Here is a 12356-nt window from a genome sequence, read left to right on the forward strand (position 1 = left end):
TTAATTTACTTCTAGTATAGTCTTTGGTTTTTTTAAATTATTTTAAAAAAGTTTTTTGGGGGGGGGAGGTAATTAGATTTATTTATTTATGTATTTTATTTATTTATTTATTTATTTTAGTGAAGGTACTGGGGATTGAACCCAGGACCTCATGCATGCTAAGCACACACTCTATGCCTGAGCTATCCCCTCTCCCCTGCCCACAGTATAGTCTTTGAATGTCATTTGGGTGTTTTGCCCTTCTGGCTTTTAGAGAGTCATCTGCAAAGCACATTTAAGTCAGTATGACCATGTTGACTTTTACAGATCTCACGTGTGGGCTAAATCAGTACAAAGGAGCCATCAGTTGCAGTTTTGAATAGGAGTGTACATTAAAAATGTGTCACAGAGCTTATTTCCTCCCCAGGGATCCAGACACTCTTTACAAGAGACCGTGTACTTTCAAAGAATCTTTAGTGTGCTGCTGGCCTTCTGTGAATAGAATACGTAGGGCAAAGCAGAGAATGAAAAATCCTTATTCCAGAGGTAGTTGGGAATCGCAAGGATCTGTACAAGTGCAATACACTTGATTTACAAAGTCAGCGCAAGTTATTGATGGAAGAGAGGTCCTTTATCTCCCCTGTGAGGGAGTAGGTTAGACCCAACCACCACTGCACATCTTCTAGAGTCTAGGACTCTGGGCGTCTTGTGTAGTTTCCCTAAGTATTTGACTTCTTGGGGTTTGGAGAGTGGAGGAACGTTTTTCCTTCTCGTCCTCCTCTCTGTGATTAACTAAGTCCTGTCCACACCAAAGGCAGAGGGTCCTTCCTCCTCTTAGTCTGCGTCATAGTGACCAGGGCCTGCACGTGCCTTCTTCCCCTGTGCCCTTACCTTCTCCGAAGAGTCGAAGGTTCCTGGGCTGGGGAAGGGCCCTTTCCGTGGATCTGGGGGTACATACAGTTCATAGCTCTGGGGTGGTTCATAGTTTGGGGAAGATTTTTATGATTCCACAAGGAAAAAAGATCAGAAATGTCATTTTCAAATAACCAAACAGTGAAGTCTTTCCATAGCTACAGTAAAAATCTTTTGGCGTATCTCTCCAATCTGTACTTTACTGTATTATTAATTGAATATATTCCTTTTAGTTGAAGTTCAGCAGTCCCTAAAGTTGAAGGCAAAATACAACCCTGGGTTTTGACAGTGCTTCATTTTTAATTACAGAGTGTGAGAACTGGAACGTACAGGCGTGGAACGTTCACGTAAATGCTTTTCCAGAATGACAGAAGTTTGAAGGTTTTTCCTCGAGCTTGACTGCATCAGTGAAATACCATTGTGAATGTTGTTTTAAAATACTGATATAATGCACATTTGTAATAGAGATCGTTTGTCTAAACCTAAAATTTTGTGTGTGTGTGTGTATTTAACCTCCAGACACCCAAGATGACAAGGAAAGAATTAAAAAGTACGGAGCATTTATACGCACTCTCCCGGGGGTCAACCAAGCAACGCTGGCGGCTGTAATTGAGCACCTGTACAGGTGGGTGGATTCGTGAAATTTCTTGACATTTCAAACATGACACTGAGTAATCATTATTTCTTAAATTTAAATTACCATGGTTAACCTTCTACTTGTGACTGTGAATCTCTCGCCCTGTCTTAAGAATGGTTTCAAAATGGAATTGCCATCAACTATCACTTTAGTGTCTCCTTCTGGAATTAAGATACATGTCAGATAAATGGCACTGGAGATTGTCTTAAATGAATTAGAAATAATCATGTGCAGCGTCCTCAAACACGTCTGGTACATAAGCAAGAGCTTCTCAGACACTTAAGAGGGAAGTTGGAGAAAGGAGTACAAGGACCAGAATTTGACGGCAGGAATCTGCCTGTGAGCACAGTACATGCTTCTTTCTTCATTATCAGTTTGTATCTAACCTGACTCTAATGTTTTGGTGTCAGATTGTTGATTAGATGAGGAAATTTTAAATGACAAAAACGTTTTCTATATCAGGGCATGTAGTCCTCTGCATTTGGGAGGGATAAGAGGGAAGGGATAGGAGGGCAGGACATCTGAAGGATGAGGTTTGAAAATAACCTTTTAAGTGGAAATGAAAGGTTTGTTGTTTTTTTTGCTATCAGCAAGAATTAATTACAAAAACTTAAATCAATGTAAATATTCTTAAGGAATATACTGTGGCTTCCTGCATGGATGCAATATTCCTTTGAATAAATTTCTATGACGCTGAATTCTACTCAGCTTACCTTATTTGGAGTTTAGATATATATAAATCCTCCACAATTTGCCTTTTCTCTTAATCTTTCCTTTCCAGCCACCATTTATGCATGCAAGCTCCGTTACTGTAAATCTGATTTTCTTATTGCATCACACAAGTATAGCCTGTAATTTGTGTAGTCCTATCTCTATGCCTATGAGACATTGGGTCAGATTTTTTTTTTTTCTTTAAAGATTTTAATAGGTCACCAGGCTGATACAATTTAGAATGTTAATATTTTAAACAGTGAATTACACATAATTCTTAAACTTCTAATTCATGTTTGAATTTCACGTGAGTTCCTTCCCATCCTTTTCTTCAACTAACATATATTTTTAGCTTCTACTCTGTACAATATAATGTCCATTAAGATTTCGTGTGAACAGAAGTAGTTGATAATACATGCGTGACAAAAATAGTCTTACGTCCACAGTTCCCAGAGAGCACCAAGGACCCTGGGACATCACAGTGTGAACTCACAGGGATGCTGCAGGTCCTTTTATATATTTCTTAGGAAAACACAGCACCATCAGAACAGACTTTAACATGGAGAATTTTAGCATAAGACATGGAATTATAGAGGAGGGTTTGAGAGCTCCATTGTGTGTTGAGGTCCAGGTGATGCTTCAGATTTAAAGGGTTAGATGAACTGGGCATGAGAGAAAAATAAGTAGAAGACGTGAGTGAAGGACATTTTCTAGGAAACAGGTGTGCTTGGAGATGGGGTGGTTTGTAGGTGGCTGGCAGGAGGTTGTGAAGGCGCTTTTGGTCATGCAGAAACATTTGGATTGTATTCCTTTCAGTGATAAGGAGTGACTGATCCAGTCTCTTGTAGGATAATCATGCCTGTCATCAGGAAGAGGTTAGAACACAGGCAGAGAAACTGTTTAAGAATCAGTTTCCTTGGGTTTCTGATGAGAAGTCCTGAGTGAGAAGAGAGTAAGCTGGTGGAACATGGGACACTTAGGGATGCTAACGTAGGGGCAGAGAAATGAAGAAAGAAATGGAAAATACATAGTGTATGTACTTGATGCAGAAACTGAAGAAAGGTGAGGAGTATTAGAGGAGAATGCCATTGCAGAAGGAAGTCTCAGAGAGGTGGGAATGTTTGATAGTGTCGTCAAAAGTTGGAGAGGTCAATTTGGATAAGGTCAGGTTGATTTAGCATTTACTTTCATCCCTGCCCTAGATAACAGATCACTTCCTCCATGACTAACATTTACTTAATTCCATTCATCAGATATTTATTACAGACTACAGTGTGATTAACACGTCTCTCACTGTGAAATGCTTAGATTCTAGAGGCAGACATGCGGATATATTTTCCAGATGTTTACAGTCTAGTATGATGAAAGTACAGAAGTGGTTTTAAAAGGGATACCCACAATTATGACATCCTCCTCTATTAACTTGCAATTCCTTTTGCATCTTGTAAATCATATATGATGATTGCACTTGCTCTGTCTCCGCAATGCAATTTGGCATTTCACTGTGCGTTTCTTACATTATCATATATATTGCTGTCATATTTGTTTATTCTTCTTGTACCTACTTGATTCTTTACTCTTTATAGCCAGCTGTACCTACCTTAGTCTTGCTTTATTCCTTTGATAGAATTGATCTTCCTTTCTCAGTATGCATTTAAGAAATTTGCAAATGTAATTAGACAGGCAATATGCACTATATGCTGCTATATGCACAGTCAGGGACAAATAGCACTAACAGATACTTTCATGTGAGTTACTCAGAGTCCACGTGCATTTTTATCAGTGAAAATTTCCTTTTATTGGGGTGATGGCTGTAGTTTTTGTTTCCAATCACCTTGAACTTAATTTGTGAGTACATTAAATGCTCTTTGTAAAACTCAAGTGTTGTAGTTTACTGATGTACTTTACTACTCAGGTCTGTTCACTGTAAAAAGCCATTCTTAGTGAAATCCAAGAAAAATGTAATTGTATTTTTAAATTAAGTGATTGCTTTTTGCATTTTTGATTTGTATATTATTCTATTTTGAATAACCATCTAAACACATGCTGCCAGGCTTTTTCTTGCCTGATATGCACTTTCTGGGAAGTTGAACCTAGTCCTGAACTTTGAATTTAGAACTCCCAGCTATCTGCCTCCCAGCCACCATTCTGGCCTTGTTTTCTGCTTACATACTGCCCTTCTCCCTCTTTTATTTATGCTTCAGTCCCACAAGTCATTTGACGCTGTTCTACAAACACACCTTTCTGCTTTAGCTGCAGGTTGTCCATTACCTGGAATTGTCTGAATATGGGGGGGCTCCTTCCTCTAAAGCGACAATCAAGTACTGCTCTGTGACTTGTAGTAATAGCTCCTCTGACTTATACTCTTAACAAACTGTAAGCTACTTGAAAGAAAGAACTGTGTATTTTTCTTTAGATTACCACTGCGCCTTACATATCAGAGACCTTCAATGTGTGTGTGTGTGTGTGTGTAAAAAAAAAAAAAAAAATAAGAGGATAAATGAGTATTAAGACTTATAATTTCTATGAAATTTTCAAATAAAAATGTGTTGTAATAAGCTCTGCTTGTCTCTTACAGGGTTCAGAAATGCTCAGAAATCAATCACATGGATGCCCATAATTTGGCCTTGGTCTTTTCCTCCTGTTTGTTTCAAACTAAGGGACAAACTAGTGAAGAAGTGAATGTAATTGAGGACTTAATTAACAATTATGTTGAAATATTTGAGGTAAATATTTTATATCCTGCCCTTGTTAAAATAGTTTTGATGTTACTGTTTGCAAACAAAAGTATGTATTTTAGATTGAAGAAAATAAAAGTTGTATGATCCTTAGGTTTTTAGATATAACTAGCTTTTTAAGCTATAGCCATTTATTTCAATTTGGCTACTTTTAAAGCTTTTTTACCATCTGGTGTTTGTTGGACAGTGTTTCTATTTATAGTGTTTTTATGGGTTTTTTTTTTTCCTCTTCCATATATGTATGCATTAAGTACATGTACTTAGAGGTGTGAAATTATGAATGTCACAAATTCGGTAACAAACGCCAGGCTGATCAGTTTTGCAATTGAAAGCATTTGATGTTTTCTTTTAATTATGCATGAATTGGGGGAAAAAAGAAATTCTGAAATAATATTCTGTGGTTTTTATTGTCATCTCTGTTCTAATTATTTGACTCTTCAATTTGCTATTTTATGAAGTTAGTATTTTCATGTTTCATCAGAAAACTGTTAGGAAAGGGAGGATTTCTTAGTTCAAAGAACTGAGAATAGAGACAATAAGCCCAGGATTTGAATAGGGGGATTACAGGGGGTCTGGGTCAAAGGTCAGCTCCAGGTGCTTAACTGCTTCTGCCATCTCAGTCTTGTCATTTAAAACCTTTTGAGGCATTCTGTTAAATGTTCTTGAATGAGAACTCTCGCTTTCCATGGCTATGTATATATACAACCAGATGAAATCAAATAGGTGAATGTAACAGGTTGCCTTTTGTAGAATTCTTACATTCTTCTAATAACTGATCATGAGATTCCATAGCCAAGGGAAAGAAACTGTATTTTAATAAAATAACACAGTTTGTGTCTTAATTTTTATAGGAATGGACATGACAATTGTTGGATTCCCTTTGCTCTTGTATCTCCTTTTTATTTCTTTCTGTATGTGTCCCCTGTTTTTGATCAATAGCAACTTCTTTGCAACAGTTCTGATGCTGAGAGATGAAAGACTTAGGGGAAAATGTGCGGCTTTGCATGCTCTCTTTATTTTCTATTTTTTGTACTGTTAATAATGTTTATCTACGTAGTTTTGTTAAATCGAACTTTAAGCAAACAGTGGGAATTTCATAAACACTTACTGAACATTTCTGTTTGAGCAATAAGTCTTGTCTCTCAACCTCCGTAAACTCTAACAAACTAGTCATCAGCCCCTTTGCTTATTAAATTGCCTCAGCCAAGGGAATTCCACTGATGGAACCTGCAGCCTGATGTGGAATCATCATCAGAGGTTCTGAAGTTGAGGCTGAATCGTGTTGGCTTTATTTCTGCTCATGCCGTGTGGGCCTGTGCTGATTAACATGGCCATTCTCATTTAGTTTCAACATGTTGGTCTTTAAATTCCTGAAGAAGGTTATGTGAGGATGAGTATCATCACTCCTTGTATTTTATTAGAATGTCCCAAATTATATTTTAAACAGGTTACAGAAGACCAAGTCAAACAAATGGACGTAGAAAATAGCTTTATTACCAAGTGGAAAGACACTCAAGTGAGTAGCAATAGTTAGACTCCAATAAATAAAAACATAAAAAAAAAACCGAAAACCTTTCATTGTAAGTAAAGGTATTTGTTGTGTTTATTTTCAAATTCGTATTTGAAGCACAATGAAAGAAATGGGGGAAAAGAGCCGAGGTAAAACAGTTGTGAAATTCTGCAGCTGACGCATACATGCAAAATGCCAAAGCATGGTAATATAAATTTGCCAAAACATAGATGGAAAAAACAGTTTTAATCATAGCAGAACGTCCTTTATAAAATCAGCTTTTGTTTATAAAAGTGCTACTGAGAAAAATAGTGGGTTTCAGAGGAAGCATTTAAAGTCAAAAGAAATACTAGAATAAACTGAAAATTCAGTCTCTCTCATGACTCTTCCCATTATGAGTTCGAAATTATAAGTTATTTCCTCTCTGCTTTTGCTTTGCATGCTCTTGGGTGATTGCACTAGTGGGAATGTTTCTGAAGTGCTCTTTGTAACATATGTTAATTCATGTCTTGAGTTGACTTTTCTAGATCTTCTCTTGCTTTCCTCAGTCGCATCATGTTGGATTTACGTGTTCAGGTGGCGCTGTGCTTTTCTAGGGTACTTTTCCTCCTTTGATGAATAGTCACTGGACCTTCTTAAAGTCGGTCTTTAATCCTCTTTTAATAACTAGGAATTGTGGTAGATTCAGAGTACCAATGTCAAGAATAAAAATGGGTCAAATATTCTATTTATAGATGCACTCAGGGGATGAGACAAATGCTTTCTTACTAGTCAAACCCTAAGTGCGCCTCATTCCTGAAATATACACTACTAATTAGAGAAGTCGTGGGAGCTATCGCTCCATATGAGGGAGATGAGGAAAGTCTTTCATCCTGGTGCCTAGATCCCCAGGTACTAATACTGTGACAGTAATTCCCTAAGAAAGTATTTCCTCCGTTTTGACCCAAAGGAATTAACGCAGCATCGAGAGGAGTAGCTGTAACACTAAAAACTGTGGCTCATTATCAGTTACTTCTTGTGTTCTTTTTGGGGAAAGAGTTTCAGTCATGAAATAAAGGAGTGTGTGAGCTCAGGAGATAATCTTTGGCAACACTATCTATATTGTTATTGGATAAATTATGAATACCATTCTGCAGTTTGATCATTTGTATTCATACTACAATAAATGAGTCTTGAATGCTTTCTGATTAAGTAGAAGTAAAAATAAGAATTGCCTATAAAATAGAGTAATTGGGAGAGAAAAATAGAAGAGTTTGGAAGAAAGCTGTTCTTTGGCTGGAGTTTTTCTCTAATCCATTCAAAACTCTCCTCTGAAGTATTTTTCTGACAGTCTCTATGTCTTATTCCTGTTTGAATTTCTGAGCTATTCTCGTTTTTGGCTGCACTCTATGAGTTCTTCGTGTTTGCTTTTTTAACTTTTAAAATGTGTCTTCCCTGGAGAGTTGTTTATGCAAACACAAGGAAAAGTAAAACTGTCAACTGTATCTTTTCTTCCCTAGAATTTTTGTGTAGCTTCAAAACTGAGGAAGAAAAACTAGAAGTATGTTTTTCTAAGCCTGTAGTGTCAGAATAACTAAGAACACTTCTTCAAAGTACATTTTTAATGTTTTCCCCAGAAATTTACTCATCAGGTTTTATTCTGAGGTAAACTTAACTTCGGAATGGTTGTTCCTCATTTATGATCTTTTTTAAAAAATAAACGACAGATATTATTTCTGAGTGGTTACATAACTTAAGGGAATTTCTGGAAAAAGCTATTCAGAATATTTTTCATAGATTCATTCGTTCCTTTGTTGATCTGCTCCATATGATACTGTCAATCTACACGGTGATATCTTATGCTTTTTATTTTCTGGCCTGTGTATTCGTCACGGAGTCTGTCGTCTTGGGTAGAATAGTGTCCAAAGTAATCCAGCACTTGCTGCTTGGCTAAAGATAATTAAAATTGAAACTTATCTTTAATATCTCCTTATTCTGTCACTTCACTTTTAATTTGCTTTGCTAAATATACTTTTTGTGATTGTGGTTGCAGATTACATCATTTGGGTAGCTTCCTTGTCCTTAATCAACCACATCTGGAAAATAGGTATCATTATGCTGTTAACAGGGGGACTGATTTCATTTCATTATTATAAAAATCTTTAGAAATATGATTAGGACTTTCTAACTGTCTTGAGTATATCATTTGTGTGCTCTTGCAACATACTTAAATTTGCCGTCTTCACATCTGCCCTTTTCTAGGTTTCCCAGGCTGGAGATTTGTTAATTGAAGTGTACGTAGAAAGGAAGGAGCCTGACTGCAGTATTATAATTCGAGTGAGTCCTAAGGATGAATGTAAAGAGTACTATTAGAAATCATAAGTGTTAGTATTAGTTTGCATATCTTGAATTTCCCATTGCTGCTTACATTTTATTCTACGTGTCCGATTCAAATCGTGACAAGTTTGCTTCTTTATACCAATATCCTCCAGGAATCCCGTGTTTTAGTCATTTGGAGAGAGACTATCCTGTATTTGTTAGGTTATGATTAGGATGTTCTGTAGGTTCTGGAAAACAACCTGAGTTCTAATACTTCCTCCTCCCGTTCCTCCTTCTTAACATTAGGCAACTTACTCCACCAGAGCCTCAGCCTTCATACCTATAAAATGTGAGGAAATTTCAGTATTTACATCATAGCTTCGACGTGAGGACCCAACAAGATACTGCATGTAAAACACTTAGCAAACTGCTCAGTACATAAGTGTTTGATAAATAACTAGTAGTACTACTATTATTAATCCCCACCCTTGTAACCTAGACTTTTCACTAGTTTAGCTTCTTAGTAATTTATTATTTTAGGAAAGGACTACACTTCTTAAAAAATTGTAAAGTCATTCAGATGACAGTTATCACTGAAATGATTCATCTACTGATGTTTCTACTGCTTAAAGTCCTCTACAGTTCCCAGATGCTATTTTGTTTTTTCTTTTATGGTTGTACTACATTGGGCTTTTCTAAGTAGAAAGCCATGGACTTCACTGTGTCATTAATGTATTCCAAAGAGAGCAATAAATTCCATAGAATTCAAGAGATAGACTGTGTGAGTTACCTGTAGTGGAAAATGTTTTATGGTATTTATATATTTGCAGGATGCTTATGATCAGTAATGGACAGGAAAAATGGAAATGAACATATTCCTTTTCTAAGAAATTTTTTACTAGGTGTATACTTTTACTGAAAAGACATAAACTGGGTTGCAGTTGCAATATTCTAATGCTTAAATCACTTCTGACTGTTAAACATTAAAACTAAATTCTAATTGAAGAAAGCCAGCTTGCTTTTGGCCAGCATGCCCTTAAGACTGGTAAAAACAAAAGTAGGAAGAAACAAATCAAAATCCCAAAAGTCCCTGAAGAAGGTGGACGGGCCTGTGCTGTGGCCCAAGGCTTTGGGACCCTCGCAGAGCTGGCCCCCAGGCTGACACAGCAGACTCTGCCCTGTGCCCTGAAGTCCTGGCTCGAGCATACTTTGGTACCCCACCATCTGTCACTTGGCATGGCTGGGCACGTCACAGACCACTAAAACCCTGGGGCATTTTGTCACAGCAGACAGCAGTCAATTGTGTATGACTGAGGGTCTGGGCTGAATAAACCAAGCCGCTTTAAACTCCTAATGATAGAACTGGCGAGTGAAAAGTTTTACTCCTACAAGATCATTGGATCCATCTGCTGTCTATTGAAGGTCTCTCTGAACAGGTACCTTCTTCTCTTTTGCGTGATCTCACTTTTCACTAGGTGGGGAAAAAAAGTTCCTTAGCTGATGATTTTTCTTTTACACTCACATGAAAATGTATGGAGAACATCTGAATAGGCTGTTCCTTCCATGTGCTTAGAGAAGCTAGTTACACGTACTAAGAAGACACTTGGAGTATGTTGAGATGGCGGTGGGGGAGTGTTACCGCCTAGCCCAAGGCCGCTCTGCATCTGACACGTGTCCTGAAGCAGTGTTGCTTCCCTTGCAGATATCTCCCGTGATGGAAGCAGAAGAATTAACTAGTGACATATTAGCAATAAAAAATATAATTCCTACGAAAGATGATCTCTGGGCCACATTTGAAGTGATAGAAAATGAAGAGCTAGGTAAGTGATTTTCACGCCCGGCGTTCTTCAGTTCCTGATAGTATGAAGAAATACTGTTTTTGCGACAAGTCATTACATTGTATGTTTTTCTAAAGCTTAACCTCTCATTATGAATCCCCTTCTTCCTCAGCACATGTGTTGATCTATGTTAGCGCCACTGGAGGTTGCCCTCCTGTGATATTACTCATCAAAGTAATTAGACCGTTTTATTGACTATAAACATAGTGCAAAGCGTTGGGCATGTATGTTGCTGCCTCAGGAAATAAGGCCTTATTTACAAGAACACACAATTTGATTTGTAACAACACCCTAAATGTCACCACCATCATCCACTATTTCACCTAATTCCTGTGTGCTGCTTATTTAACAAGAACGAGAATGCTGATTTAAAGGATTATTATTTTAAAAACAAAATTTTGTTTTAAGCCTAGCAGGAGCTTATTTTTTGTTTTTTTTTATTTTTCTTTTTCACCTATCTTTAGTGGAGTGGATCAAATATTTTGTCATCTTTTCTCTCAGATGTAGGATAAAGAGAGCTTTTAAAACACCTTGACTACCCCAGTAGTAAGAAGCCTAACATTCTAATGACACCATTTGGTTTTAAAGACCTCTAGGAAAGAAAAAAAAATTAGATGCAGGATGTCTTTGTACCTTGACCATCTGTCTTGCTGATACCTACTAAGGTTTTGGGACCCTTTCAAGTATAGCTGTCAAACTGCCAAATGTAAAATCTTGCCACCTGCAAGCTCAAGGTAAAAATTAAAACTGGATGTTAAACTGCCTCATCATGTATTATGAGGAGTGTTGTAATCAGTGTTAGAATGGAATGGGATTATCAAATACTTTGTCCTTCGTTATTCCATCTTGGTTTTGTTTCTTTTTATCATGCACAATTCTTTAAAAATCTAATTTGTATAAAAACATTGCTTTTCAGTTTTCATTGCCAAGATTCAGTGACCCTGGTCCTTTGATGTCAGTTCACACTGTCACCCCACAGTCAGGCTCCGTCTGCCCCACTCACAAAAGATGCTCTGGCTAATCACTCTTGCAACCCCCCACCACCACGTCCAGTGGATTTGCTTCCGGCTCTACTTGCCTTGCCCTTACCGTGCCATCTATTGTTAATGATGCTGTCCTTTGTCTTTGAAGGTGTTCACTCAGTTTTCATTGCTGCCTGGATTCTCCTCCTGGTGCTCGAATCATTTTGTCTCATTTGTCAATTCTTCTTCCTGTGTCTGTCCCCTCTCCAGTGGGTTGCTGCTGCTCTGATCTCTTACCATCTTCTCTCATTTTACATGTTCTTTATAGACAATCACTTCTACTCTTGTGCTTGACTGATGTGTGAGTGGGGTGTTTCCCGAATGCACTTTTATTCTTCCCCCATCTGACCCACCTGTTTACTTCCGTTAAAACCCAGACTAAAGGTTCCATTGCATTCTGGCTTATATTTTTCTATAGTGCCTATCACTTAGATTTATTTTTGTATTTCTTGATGAGAGCTCTTTAGAAGGAAGGAGGAACTCACTTTTTTCCTGTCTTTAGTGTCTGGCACAGGGCCTGGTACATAATTGCCATGCAATTAAAATCTTTTGCATAAGTGAAGCACAATTTTGTATTACTATATGGTTCAATGGTGGTAGAGTCTTGATTTCTGTTGTTTAATGTTAAGGAAAGCAGCTGGGTTACCAGTTTTACCATATTTGTGAGTAAAAGATAACTGTCAGCATTACTGCCAGAGTTACCTTTCTAAA

At 37.5% G+C, this 12356-nt stretch overlaps 1 protein-coding gene across 4 annotated transcripts in view; it reads left to right on the forward strand.

Moving 5' to 3' along the window:
• Window positions 1-12356, forward strand: part of ARAP2 (ArfGAP with RhoGAP domain, ankyrin repeat and PH domain 2) — a 163525-nt gene that overhangs the window by 107179 nt on the left and 43990 nt on the right. For 3 of the 4 annotated variants that reach the window (XM_064487557.1, XM_031436241.2, XM_064487565.1), the window contains exons 22-26: window positions 1411-1516; window positions 4818-4965; window positions 6425-6493; window positions 8729-8803; window positions 10488-10605. In XM_064487557.1, the coding sequence (XP_064343627.1) occupies window positions 1411-1516; window positions 4818-4965; window positions 6425-6493; window positions 8729-8803; window positions 10488-10605 (516 nt within the window). The remainder of the gene's footprint in view (window positions 1-1410; window positions 1517-4817; window positions 4966-6424; window positions 6494-8728; window positions 8804-10487; window positions 10606-12356) is intronic. The other variant, XM_064487566.1, reaches the window with a different exon arrangement.

The sequence above is a fragment of the Camelus dromedarius genome, chromosome 1, assembly GCF_036321535.1.
Source record: "Camelus dromedarius isolate mCamDro1 chromosome 1, mCamDro1.pat, whole genome shotgun sequence".
In the NCBI taxonomy this organism is placed as follows: Eukaryota; Metazoa; Chordata; class Mammalia; order Artiodactyla; family Camelidae; genus Camelus; species Camelus dromedarius.